The 14,256-nt window shown below is 42.9% G+C and overlaps 1 protein-coding gene across 1 annotated transcript; it reads left to right on the forward strand.

Moving 5' to 3' along the window:
* The first annotated feature begins 422 nt into the window (after positions 1-422).
* Positions 423-6,836, forward strand: LOC108266401 (gastricsin). Its single transcript, XM_017469627.3, has 9 exons — positions 423-532; positions 659-779; positions 1,499-1,616; positions 2,455-2,573; positions 3,639-3,829; positions 4,231-4,347; positions 4,657-4,804; positions 6,391-6,489; positions 6,585-6,836. The coding sequence occupies exons 1-9, from the start codon at positions 474-476 to the stop codon at positions 6,744-6,746; spliced, it is 1,134 nt and encodes a 377-aa protein (XP_017325116.1). The 5' UTR covers positions 423-473; the 3' UTR covers positions 6,747-6,836.
* The last annotated feature ends 7,420 nt before the right edge of the window (positions 6,837-14,256 follow it).

Genomic DNA, 14,256 nt, shown 5'->3' on the forward strand with positions numbered 1-14,256 from the left:
TTTTGTTTCACTGCATGTGTAATTCTCATGCAACTTCAGAACTGTGCTTAAGTCTGGAGTTAAAGGATGTTTGAGGTCTGAATGCTGTTGTGTACAATGTGAGTATTAAATCCTCACTATGCAGGCATCACTCAACTCTGAATATGGCCCAGGAAAATAAACCCACCCCTGTGTATTTGTTTTGCTAAAACACCAAGAACATAGATAAGTCTGACCTGTAAATGACATTCATTGGCATCGAACATAAAGGTAATCTTTAAGATAATAATTCCCACTGACTGTTGCATTTTTAAAACATTTCAGACTGGCTTTAACATACATTATCAGCTTCCATAATATATGTGCATACAATTATATAATATCAGTTTACATAATCTCAGATAAAAACAATTAACTGATAAAGATCAGGTTTTATATATGCTCGATTGAGGTGGCTGTTGTGTGTGTATGAGGAAAAAGAAATCTGTGGCAGCATGATGAAGTGTCTGTTACTCGGTCTACTCTGTCTGGCTCTTACTGAGGGACTCGTCAGGTAAGAGAAAGAGGGCTAAAGGGATTATTGGGGACCAGAATCAACCTACTTTTGAGAAATTGAAATGAGAGTGTAGACTTTTATAAGATCAGATTCATGACTTTATTCTAAACATGTTGTCTCCAGAGTTCCTCTTGTTAAAAAGAAGACCATAATGAAGGAAAGGGGTCTCCTCAAGGAAATGCTGAAGTACGCACAGTACAGCTCTCAGCAAGGTTACTTTGAGAGCCTGATCAACCAAAATGATGTAAATCTACTTTTTATAGTAATATGACAATTATACAGTAAAGATATCTTCATTCTATAGCCTATTACTATTGTGACATTTTGGCTATTTTTCTTTTTCTCTTGATACTGCTGCTCTTAAAGGAATAATACTAATGTGATATATAATGCACATAAACTATTTAATAATATATAAGTAATTGAAAGTGCCTTTTATATTGTAAAATTGCAAATGGAATACAGTAAAATCCAGGATACTGCATAAATCCTTATTGGAATATCTGAACTACAATACACAAAGGGGTTACTGAAAAGTAATGCACTACCGTAGAAACTATGTAAACTGAATAGTACTGGGTTCCGTTAAATAACACAATTACAAAATTTGCATTGATTGAGGCAAGAATAATGATTAAATAAATGATGGTGCAGCAACTTAACTACACCAATGCATGAATTTAAAATAAATTGTAATATTTGCTGAAGCATTCTGATTGATCAACTGCATATATTTATGAGGAAACCTAAATCTGGAATGGTTAATCACGATTTCCTCAATAACAATCTGTGTAATTAATCAGGATTATGTAATGATTATGACAGGGATACCTTACTCATTACTCTTACTTTTTACTAATGATGTTTATAATAGTTTAGTTGCCTGTATATGTTATGTAAGGCTAAAACAGGTATTAATAATTTGCACAGGTGTTTAACAATCATTATCTCTGTAATCTCCAGATGGCTTATTTTGGAAAGGTTGGTATTGGAACTCCTCCACAGTACTTCTATCTCCACTTTGACACCGGCTCCAGCACTCTTTGGGTCAACTCTGTTTATTGCAACAGTGATGCCTGCAGTGAGTACTATACACACTGAAGAACCTCAATACACTTGCATTTTCATCATGTAACAATCAATATATGCACTTTGCCAGAGGTGGTATACTGACATAACAGCTCATCTTAAAGTGTTTTATTAATCTTACACGACAGAAAATTTACAGCATTTATTATTATAATTACATTTAAACAGTTTATTGTTATATTTAATGTTTAATTTAAAAAAAGTTAGTTCCTTTTATCGCTTATGTTATAGCAGTTATAGACATGCATTTCGTCCCTACACCTTTATTTTTTTCATCTTGAAGTTAATAATACAAAAAAAAAACTCAGCTTTTCATGTTACCAAGAAACTACAAAGCCCTCCTTCATGAAGACTTTCCCATGGCTGAAAACAGCCTTACATCTGACATTTACAAAGCTCTGACATTGGCAACACCTGCCAAACATGTTAAATCAACATCTCTTTACAGAAATCTTCTACATTTCAACAATTACACACTTTCAGTTTCTGTGGAATATCTGCCATAAACAGTAAATCACTGTGTGAGTTGTTGCTATCAAACCATAGCATATTGGAACAAGCCAAACTTACTGTCAGAGCTGCTGTTACAGAAAATTAATCAACACCTGACAAATCAGAATTGAGAATTCAGCAGCACTGTGGTATAACTAAGTTTAATAACAGAAGCCAGCCTTGATCTCCAGTACAGTTAAATATGGCCTGGTCTTTAAAAAAATTCTTCTGTTTTAAAAAAAAAAAAAAGTATTCCAGTATTCTTGTATAATCCATTATAATTTAGTTTATATCTGCAGTGCTTTGATCCATCTGTAAGTTCTCCATTTGTTTTACAGACAGTCATCCTCTCTTCAACCCAAGCCAGTCATCCACGTTCACCAGCAATCAACAGCCATTTTCAATCAAGTATGGAACAGGCAGTGTCCAGGGGTTCCTTGGCAATGACACAGTCACAGTATGTCTCCTAACAGTCGAACATTGAACTGATTACATCACTACAGGTTTAGTGTTCTCTGTGTTGCAATAGTCTTGATTTTCTGCTATTTATGCAAGGCTGTGGTCACACAGGACTGATACTGACTAGCAGAACAGTCAATTATCTGAGGTGGTAAAAGTACACAAATTCTTCTGCAATTACTCTTCATTCAAGTTAATGTAGAAAAGTATAAACACTTTATAAAGAGTGTCTTTTTAATTGATAATTTTTGCTGAAACATTTAGCTCTTAGTTTAGCAAACTAAATAAAATTTATTAAAAGGGAAAAAACAAGGTTTCCATTTTTGCCAGTCTTGTCACAGTCAAGCTCAGCTCAGCCTATGTTGGCTCTCTCTATCACAGGGTCAACGCTAACTGCAAGAGACACAATCTACAAAGATACTTTATTATTAATCACATACACGTATAACCACTGGCTTATTACCTGCTCCTTCTCTGCAACTCCTCTTCCCATTCACAGCAGTCACTTGGACATGCCCTTGCTGCCACACTTTTAAATTAAATTAAAATTTGAAAGTAAAAGTTTGAGAAAGAATCACAAAAGAAGAAGATATTTAACTCAAGCCACATACCGATTTCAGTTACTGACCATAATTTAGTGTCCCTTTCACCAAGGAACTAACATGAATAACATTAGCTAAGACTAGCTAGCTTCATTCATAATCTCTCAAATGCTAGCTATCTCTGACAATAGAAACTTGCTATATGCTAATAGATAGCTGTGACATTGCAAACTGACTTGATAAGTACGAAGTGTCTGTAGAGACAGATAGATTATAGTGATGGGTATTGTATCAACTCCTTAATGCTAAAATAGTCTTGTTATGACTACAAATATATGATTATGAGCAATGTTATGATGTTGTGATTGAAAATGTAGAAAGTAGAGATTTTTCTTTTGAAATCTGTTTTTTATTAAAAGTCAACAGTATTAGATGAAAAGAAATACATGTTACAGCAATTGTTTCTTTAATTCAAACTTCCCAAAACTTATTCAGTATGTTCTAACATTCACGTCCTATAGATTGGTCAGCTGACTGTCACAAATCAGCAGATCGGTTTAAGCACTTCAGAGCCTGGTGATCATTTTGCAAGGCCTCTTCACGATGGACTCATGGGTCTGGCCTTCAGGCCTCCTACGTACCAGACCATTGTGGACAATATGATCCAAGAAGGTGTTATTGAGGAACCTATCTTTGCTTTTTACTTAAGCAGGTAAAAAAAAAAAGGATTGTGTGGCAGAAAACTCTAAACCAATAACAAAATTGCGATACTCATGAAAATGTTTATCTTTATCTTAATCCTTCTATCATTATACATTCTTGCTCCATTCCTGATTCCAGTCAGTCAATAAATATTCAGCATTTTTACTTGATCAAATTATATTAGTATCTGAAATTAAACTAGAATATGCACTAGCTGGGACATTTTAATACCCGTGTTGAACTATAAATGAACTCTTGAAGAACTCCACAGTATAAAGTAAACTGGATCAAATAGATGGGTTAAACACATTTCTGACAAACAATTTCTTGATACTGATGTATGATATGTAATGTAATGATATATGCCAAGATGGATGTGTAACTAATACAGCTAATGAAATTGATAAACAGGGACTCTGAGAGTGGAAGTGAGGTTGTGTTTGGTGGAGTTGATCCCTCTCATTACGAAGGTCAAATCAACTGGGTTCCTGTCCAACAAAACAGCCACTGGCAACTGGTCTTTGAAGGGTAGGTGTCTAGCATCTTCTGGGAAATTAATCTGTGCCTTGGGATAATGTAAAATGGAATAATATTTTCAATAAGACAAAAGTTACCTGGGTGTTTTTTTTGTTTGTTTGTTTGTTTTTTATAGTGGGAGTGGATTTGAATAAAATTTTTATTGTCTATATTTTCTGCTTCCTCCATTATGTTTTTTGTTTTGTTTTGTTTTGTTTGTAAAGCACTTTGAGCTACATAAAACTGTATTGACACCTTAGAGTTCTGAAAATAATAGCCTAGAAAAGTAAATTTGTTAAGAACCTCTTTCCCTTTTGTTAGTTTTGAGGTGAATCACCAGTCGACAGGATGGTGTGATTCTGGATGTACTGCTATTACAGACACAGGAACGTCACTGCTGCTGTGCCCACCACAGTATGTAGACTCTCTCCATCAAATGCTGGGAGCCCAACAGGACAGCAATGGAAACGTAAGCCCATTTCCATCAAGTCATGCACTTTAGGCTTTAGGTTTTCATTATTTATCTCATGCATTTATCCTAGGCATGTGTCAGCTAGCATAGACCAGTATAAATCTATAGGCAGTAAACATGAGTGGAATTCTCTTAATGCTTATGCTTTACATGAGTTCCTGAAATGCAATCGGCGCTACAATATGCAACCGGCGCTACAATATGCACCAGGCACTACAATTGCCAGAGCCATATCAACCTGCAGTTCTTGCCTGGTGTCCCACTGAAGCTAAGCAGCGTTGAGCCTGGCCAGTACCTGGATGGGAGACCTTCTTTAGTTTAGCAAAAACTAAAATTGCTGCTGGTAGTGGTATTAAGGAGGCAAGCAGGGGTCGCTCACCCTGTGGTCTGTGTGGGGCCTAATGCCCCAGTATAGTGGCAGGGATGGTATACTGTGAAAACAGCACTGTCTTTCAGATGGGATGTTAAACTGAGGTCCTGACTCTCTGTGGTCATTAAAAATCCCAGGACACTTATAGTAAAGAGTAGGGGTATAACCCTGGTGTCCTGGCGAAATTCCCCCATTGGCCCTTCTCTATCATGGCTCCTTAATAATCTCCATCTCTGTCTACATCATTCTCCTCTCCTCTCCACTAATAGCTGGTGTGTCGTGGGAGTTCTGGCCCACTATGGCTGCCGTCGCATCATCCAGGTGGATGCTACATACTGGTGGTGGTTGAGGAGATCTCCCCCATAAAATGTAAAAGCGCTATATAAATCTAACTGTAACTATCTAGAGAACATAAATATGTGACAAAAATGAATCACAATGGCCCTCATTAAGCAATATTAAGTAAAGCCAAACTGAACAAAAGGTTTCTGCTAGATTGTGGAAAGTCTTGGTGTCTTGGCTACTCTCTGCCAGATATCTCTCACAGGCCACTGTGCTCTCTCTGATGCTGGTTTGGAAAAGGAGGAGAACATGTGTCATAAGGAAGAAATCAATGATGGCACACAGCACAATTACCTACACAGGGTTGTGGGGGAGCCTATCCCAGGGAACTTGGGGCAACCCATCGCAGGGGACAATCACACACACACACACACACACACACACACACACACACACACTGTGGGCAATTTGGAAATGTCATTCAGCCTACAACTTATGACTTTGGACTGGGTGAGGTAACCAGAGTACCCAGAGGAAACCCCCGAAGCATGGGGTGAACATGCAAACTCCGCACACACAGGGCATTGGAGGGATTCGAACCCCAAACCCTGGAGGTCCGAGGCAATTGCACTAAGCCACTAATTGTATGAGTGAGATGGAAAAGTATTTCTGAATTTGCAGGATTTTCATGACTACCAAATTTCTTGTGTAAATGCTCATATGAATGATTTATGAATAAGTCTGTTCCTATCCATGGTTATGTGGTTTTTCAGGATGGTCCTTGAACTTATGTAGGTTTAAAGTTTTCCTTTCCTGAGTTATTTAAGTTAATAGCAAAAAACTATGAGCCCTTTAACAAATAGCCAATTTAAAGGCTAAGAGTAAATACAAAACAGTTTGAAAAGGAGTTTACTATGTATTGTGCTTCCAGTATGTGTTCGACTGTAATGCAGTGAGCAGTCTTCCTCCACTGACGTTCGTTATGAACGGAGCTCACCTGCATTTGCCGGGTACTGCATATGTGCTTCAGGTATGAGTGGAACTGCCTCATAATTGATCTATAATATGTATAAAATGTATGGCAAGTTAAGACTGACACATGTTTGATTTTTTGTAATTAAACAGGACGAAGATTCTAACTCAAACTGTCAGAGTGGCATCCGGGCATCACATGAGGAGTACAGAAATGGTTATCCTTACTGGATCCTGGGTGATGTCTTCCTCAGGCAGTTCTACTCTGTGTTTGACCAAGGAAATGCTAGAGTGGGATTTGCTAACTTAGCATAGAGTTAACACACTCTGAAGCACCATGAAGTCATGATTCTATTATTTCATGATTAAAAAAAAGAATAAACCCAACTGTGGTTAAATGTCTAAGATTTGTTCATTGTGTCTTCATTTATTACAAAAACATTCCCATGTTGTGGCCAACCAAGTGAAGTGACTTTTCTTTTCTTTTTCCCTTTGCAAAAATTGTATCAGCTTTACAAAATGTAATGTATGCTTTCTCTAATTTATGTCACATTTTTAAGGTTTTTAATTTGCCTTATTTACACTGTGTGCTATTTTTTTATCAAACAGTGGTGAGATTTTAACTTACGACTTTCCGATCAGTAGTCCAACATCTTAACCACTGAACTACCACTACCCTAAATGAGGCACATTGCCCTAAATGAGGCTGTTGGTTCAGGGGTCTTAGACTAAACAATCAAATTCTTCAAAATTCCACATGAAACCTCATTTAAATAAACATCAGAATAAAATGTCTAAATAGAAGCATGAAGAAATAATGACGAATGAAAGACACCTGTGGAAAGAATCCAGTCTCCTGGTATTTTTACCAGTTTACTGATTAGTGTCGAGCCACAAAGCTGTTTAAACTATGTATACACACCGCTGCAGTCTGAATATTCAGACAAAATGAGAGACAAGAGTCTCTTATATTGCTATCAAAATAGTCTCCTTTTCTGCTGGGAGAGCTGAGAGAAGGAGTCTATCAGACAGGCAAGTGATTGAGGTGACACTGTGGTCAGAGGGTGTGTGTGTGTGTGTGTGTGTGTGTGTGTGTGTGTGTGTGGATTGACTACTGTGATCATAAAATGACCTTGGAACAGCATCTAAACAGCTTTCAGCACCTGTGTCTATGTCACTCCACACATCAGCCTGCTCACTTACTGATTCACAACAACCTCTACTACATTTAGCTCACACCTCTTGGGTCATTCCCCTGAGAAATTCTCATATCGGGACTGTTTTTCTCTTTTATATCTTAACATGTTAAATTACATTCCCAGTACAGCTCATCTTAGATCATCCTGAGATTTTAGATCATGACAATCCTGAGGCGGTAACTGTCTGTACACGAATTGAGAGACACAAAGAAAGTATGCCATATAGTGTAAATACTTCAGGGTGATCTTACTAAACCCTATCTTTGTGAATTCATTTCGAGGCAGAAAGTCAAGATACACAATGATGTCTAAAAAAACTAGCTTTGTAGGCAGAGCCAGGACACGTGGAGATTCTTCAAAGGCTCCTGTAAAAAGGAGAAAAAGAGACAGGGGAGGGACATCACTTGGATGTTTTGACGTTCTGGGGAAGTATGTTGGAATGACAAAAGACGGAATGTAGTTTTTCACTTTGCTTCATCCTGAAAGGTCATTCATGTCTTCTTTGGCCTGTAGCTTTCAGCCATGGCACAATATAGCATAGCAGACCTCACACAAACACATTCCTGGTACTGCGTGTGATTGAGGAGGACAAAAATACATGGTGAAAAATCTTTCCCTGCTCCCAAAGAAAGTCTACCAGTTTACCCTCAGGGAGTCTGAAAGCAACATATTTTAAAGAATTGTTCATTTCTTACTATGGGATGTACTGTTACAGTATCTCACAAAAGTGAGTACACCCCCCACATTTTTGTAAATATTTGATTATATCCTTTCATGTGACAACACTGAAGAAATGACCCTTTGCTACAATGTAAAGCACTACAGTGTAGAGCTTGTATAACAGTGTAAATTTACAGTCCCCTCAAAATAACTGAACACACAGCCATTAATGTCTAAACCGCTGGCAACAAAAGTGAGTACACCCCTAAGTGAAAATGTCCAAATTGGGCCCAATTAGCCATTTTCCCTCCCCGGCGTCATGTGACTTGTTAGTGTTACGAGGTCTCAGGTGTGAATGGGGAGCAGGTGTGATAAATTTAGTGTCATCGCTCTCACACACCCTCATACTGGTCACTGGAAGTTCAACATGGCACCTCATGGCAAAGAACTCACTGAGGATCTGAAAAAAATAATTGTTGCCTATATAAAGATGGCCTAGGCTTTAAGAAGAATGCCAAGACCCTGACACTGAGCTGCAGCATGGTGGCCAAGACCATACAGTGGTTTAACAGGACAGGTTCCACTCAGAACAGGCCTCGCCATGGTCAACCAAAGAAGTTGAGTGCACGTGCTCAGCGTCATATCCAGAGGTTGTCTTTGGGAAATAGATGTATGAGAGCTGCCAGCATTGCTGCAGAGGTTGAAGGGGTGGGGGATCAGCCTGTCAGTGCTCAGACCATACGCCACACACTGCATCAAATTGGTCTGCATGGCTGTCGTCCCAGAAGGAAGCCTCTTCTAAAGATGATGCACAAGAAAGCCCGCAAACAGTTTGCTGAAGACAAGCAGACTAAGGACATGGATTACTGGAACCATGTCCTGTGGTCTGATGAGACCAAGATAAACTTATTTGGTTTAGATGGTGTCAAGCATGTGTGGTGGCAACCAGGTGAGGAGTACAAAGACAAGTGTGTCTTGCCTACAGTCAAGCATGGGGTGGGAGTGTCATGGTCTGGGGCTGCATGAGTGCTGCCGGCACTGGGGAGCTACAGTTCATTGAGGGAACCATGAATGCCAACATGCACTGTGACATACTGAAGCAGAGCATGGTCCCCTCCCTTGGGAGACTCGGCCGCAGGGCAGTATTCCAGCATGATAACGGCCACTGCCTTGCTAAAGAAGCTGAGGGTGAAGGTGATGGACTGGCCAAGCATGTCTCCAGACCTAAACACTATTAAGCATCTGTGGGGCATCCTCAAACGGAAGGTGAAGGAGCACAAGTTCGAATAGATAAGCCACACTACGTGGGCAGCAGAGCTACCCGAATTCCTGGGGCTTCCCACTGCAGGGGAATTACACAACGCCATACACCCAGCAGAGCTACTCAAACTCCTGTGGCTTCCCACTGCCGGGGCAGAGTTACACAACGCCATGCAGCCAGCAGAGTTACCCGAATTCCTGGGGCTTCCCACTGCAGGGGAATTACACCACGCTGCGCAGTCTGGAACCGAAGGCTGGCCCAGAACTTTTTTTTGTGGGGGGGGGGCAACTACAACGTCAGAGCTCCAGCTTGAGACCTACAGGGAGGTCTCAGCTGTGGAGCTCCAGCCCGAGGTTAACATGGCGACCTCAGAGCTCCAGCCAGAGACCGGCGGGGAGGTCTCATCTGTCGAGGAGGCTGTCCTGCTGCTCTGCCCAGCCGAGGAAGCTGTCCCGCTGTCCAGCCCAGCTGAGGAGGCTGTCCTGCTGCCCTGCCCAGCCGAGGAAGCCGTTCCGCTGTCCAGCCCATCCGAGGAGGCTGTCCTGCTGCCCTGTCCAACTGAGGAAGCTGTCCCGCTGTCCAGCCCAGGTGAGGAGGCTGTCCTGCTGCCCTGTCAGGCTGGGGAAGCTGTCCTGCGTTCCAGTGCTGCTGTGGGCGTCATCCAGAATTCCAGTGCTGCTGGAGGCATCGCCCAGCATTCCAGTGCTGCTGGTGGCGTCGCCCAGTGTTCCAATGCTGCTGGGGGCATCGCCCAGTGTTCCAATCCCTCTGGGGACGCCGCCCAGCCTTACAGTCCCGCTGGGGATGCCACCCAGCCTTCCAGTCCCGCTGGTTACATCGTCCAGCCTTCCAGTCCCGCTGGGGGAGGTGCAGCACCTGTCTGCTGCCCGGCAGAGGCCGCCTTGTTTTCCAACACATCAACAGACAGATTACCCAGGACCCCAGGACCCCCGTTAGAGGGGGGTTTTTGGCGCTCCGGGAGAGGCGCCTTTGGAGGGGGGCTCTGTTACGCCCTTGCCGGCAGATGGCACTGCAGCGTGGCTTCTGAGTGTGCATGTGCATGTGACTGAACTGTGTAAGATGGACATGCACCTTGGCTTTTGGTTTTGTTCCTCCTTCTGTTTAGGCATTGGCTGATGTGCAAGGGTGTAGCCTGATTTGAACCAGGTGTCTATGTTTAGTTTGATTATGTTGGTTATTTAAACCCCTCGTGTTGCTGTGTACTTTGCGCAGTATTTATGTTGTATGAGAGTTTGAATGGTGAATATGTTACGTGCGCTAAGCGGTCTTGTTTTCATGCTCTGTTCTGTGGAGAACCTGCACGCCGAGGAAGCCGTCCCATTGCCCTGTCCAGCTGAGGAAGCCGTCCCACTGCCCTGTCCAGCCGAGGAAGCCGTCCCGCTGTCCAGCCCAGCTGAGGAGGCTGTACTGCTGCCCTGCCCAGCCAAGGAGGCTGTCCTGCTGCCTGGCCCAGCCAAGGAAGCTGTCCCGCTGTCCAGCCCAGCCAAGGAGGCTGTCCTGCTGCCCTGCCCAGCCGAGGAAGCTGTCCCGCTGTCCAGCCCTGCTGGGGGTGTTGTCCAGCGTTCCATTGCTGCTGGGGGCGTCGTCCAGCATTCCAATGTTGCTGGGGGCGTCTTCCAGAGTTCCAGTGCTGCCTGGGGCGTTGTCCAACGTTGCAGTGCTGCTGGGCGTGTCTGCCAGTGTTCCAGTCCCACTGAGGAGGGCGAACCAACTTTCAATCCCACTGGGGGTGGTTCCCCGTCTGTCTGCTGCCTGGCGAAGGCTGCCTCGTTTTCAGATACAACAAGAGACGTCTCACACAAGGGCCCAGGACCGCTGCTGGAGGGGGGGTCTGTTACACCATCGCTGGCAGATGGCACTGCGGCGTGGCTTCTGAGTGCGCACACACACAAGTGACTGAACTGGGTGAAGTGGACATGTGACTTTTGTTTTGGTTCGTTCTCTTCCTGTTTGAGTATTGGTTTATATTTGAGGATGTCTTTAATTTGCCCCAGGTGTCCATGGTTTAGTTTGATTGTGTTTGTCATTTAAATCCCTTGTGTTGCTGCGCACGTTGTGCAGTATTATCGTAATGTCTCATGAGTTTTCGTATATGTTTGACGTAGTAGCGTTTAGCATGCTAGCAGTCGTAATTCCATGTTTGCTCTCATGTTCCTGTTTAAAGCCAGATTTGCCTAGACCACGTTTCCTTGTTTAGTGTTTGTTTATCTGTTAATAAAGACTTTGCGCCTGCATTTACTTCCTGACTCCAAAGCCCTGTGTGTCGCGACAGTTCCCCTGTGGTGCTTAGCCACAAAGAGGGAGGAGAAAGCCAGTATGTTGAAAACGTAGAGCATACACTTATATCACACACATTAAAATACACACACACACACACACACACACACACACACACACACACACACACACACACACACAGCAAATACCTTAGGAACAAAACAGCATTCTGGGACTAACCTTAATAAAATCTACTCCGCTCCACCCCTCTGTCTATAATAGGAAATAGCATTTACAGAACACCACACCACACCTCCCGAGGGAAGCTGTCACTTCCAAGAGGTCACCATGAATGGCCAACTCAGAGGTGCCAGCTTTAATGATATGTATTTCTGATGTTTGTAAAACCCATTATCTGATAACTGCAAGGGCATTTTAGGTGAATGCCAATGGAAAAACTAATGAGAGTGATTACAGACGGACAGCTGTGTACTTTGTGTGGCAGTAAATATCATCTTTGTGTATACTGTAGGAGATGTGATCTCGCCTCCTGGGAAAGTAAGTGAGTGTCTAGGTGACCTGCCTGCTACAGAGAAAACAGAAAACTAAACAACTGCAACCCTTTAAGCAAACACTTAAACACACGCCCAAAACATATTTTACCAAGCTCCCACTGGATAGCATAGGAGGTCTGCTCAAAACCACTATCTAATCACAGTATAATTCCTTGCAGAAAACATACTGAACAACATATACAGCATGTTTAATTGCAGGAACAGTGTATTATCCTTCTTCCCGTAACTGCTGTGAGAATAAAGATGTTGAATGAATTCTTGGTCAGGACTCAAACACATTTCACCATAGCAGGAAATAAATAAATAAAAAAGTTGATCAAATTCTGTTTATAAATGTTTATTTGCAATTCAAGCATGGGCCTCTTTGTTCCAAGTGGGCCTATGAGAAGCTGCCTGTCTCGTTAGCTCTGAGGTGGGCACAAGACGGGCCTTAGAAGGGGGAACAAAGCCCAAAGCGTGTGAACTCTTCAAAGGATTAGATATTTCTTCCCCTCCTGCAGAGACCTGCACACACAATTAACATCCCACAGCAGGAGAACAGCAGAGGACAGACCATAGTACCAGGCCGTGTCACGAAAACCAAAGACATGATCCTTTATAATAAGAAAGATTACATTTTACTGTGAAGTTGTTCGTAAACTGTCATTTAACCTCTTAAACTTTGAACTTATTATTTGATTATTCACCATAAAGTTTTTCAATAATAACTTGTGAATACAAGTAAATAGTGTTAGGTATGTGACAAGTAAAAACTGATGTATCTGTATTTGGTAAATGAGGTAAAGGGATTATTTAGGCATTTCACAAATGTATCCATCCATCCATCCTCAACTGCTTATCCGTTATCGGGTCGTGGGGGCAGCAGCTCCAGCAGGGAACCCCAAACTTCACTTTCCCGAGCCACATTAACCAGCTCTGACTGGGGAATCCCGAAGCGTTCCCAGGCCAGTGTGGAAATATAATCTCTCCACCAATTCCTGGATCTTCCTCGAGGTCTCCTCCCAGCTGGACGTGCCTGGAACACCTCCCTAGGGAGGCACCCTAGGGGCATCCTTACCAAGTGCCCGAACAACCGCAACTAGCTCCTTTCAATGCAAAGGAGCAGTGGCTCTACTCTGAGTTCCTCTCGGATAGCCGAGGTTTTCACCCTACCTCTAAGGGAGAAACCAGCCACCCTCCTGAGAAAACACATTTGGGCCGCTTGTACCCGCGATCTAGTTCTTTCAGTCACTACCCAGTCTTCATGACCATAGGTGAGGGTTAAGTACTCATTCCTTACCCAGCGTAGACACTCCATCGGTTTCCTGCTGAGAACCATGGCCTCAGATTTAGAGGTGCTAATCCTCATCCCAGCCGCTTCACACTGAGCTGTGAACCGATCCAGTGAGTGCTGAAGGTCAGGGAAAGATGATGCCATCAGGACCACATCATCTGCAAAAAGCAGCGATGAGATTATCAGGCCACCAAACCGCAACCCCTCCCCACCATGACTACGCCTCGATATCCTGTCCATAAATATCACAAACAGGATTGGTGACAAAGCGCAGCCCTGGCGGAGACCAACCCCCACCTGGAACGAGTCCGACTTTTTGCTGAGAATCCGGACACAGCTCTCGATTTGGGCGTACAGCGATTGGATAGCCCTAAGAAGGGAACTCCTCACCCCATACTCCTCAGCACCTCCCACATTAAACCCCTGGGGACCAGGTCATACGCCTTCTCCAGATCCACAAAACACATGCAGACTGGATGGGCATACTCCCACGCCCCCTCTTACGAGAGTAAAGAGCTGGTCCATTGTTCCATGACCAGGATGGAATCCGCATTGTTCCTCTTCAATCCGAGGTTCGACTACTGGCCAAACCCTCCGTTACAGCACCTTGGAGTAGACT

This window comes from Ictalurus punctatus, chromosome 6, assembly GCF_001660625.3.
Source record: "Ictalurus punctatus breed USDA103 chromosome 6, Coco_2.0, whole genome shotgun sequence".
In the NCBI taxonomy this organism is placed as follows: Eukaryota; Metazoa; Chordata; class Actinopteri; order Siluriformes; family Ictaluridae; genus Ictalurus; species Ictalurus punctatus.

Coding starts and splice junctions, on each gene's coding strand:
- LOC108266401 (XM_017469627.3), top strand. CDS start 474: ATGATGAAGTGTCTGTTACTCGGTCTACTCTGTCTGGCTCTTACTGAG. Junction 780..1,498: donor GCCTGATCAACCAAAATGAT/GTAAATCTACTT, acceptor TGTAATCTCCAG/ATGGCTTATTTTGGAAAGGT. Junction 3,830..4,230: donor TTTGCTTTTTACTTAAGCAG/GTAAAAAAAAAA, acceptor ATTGATAAACAG/GGACTCTGAGAGTGGAAGTG.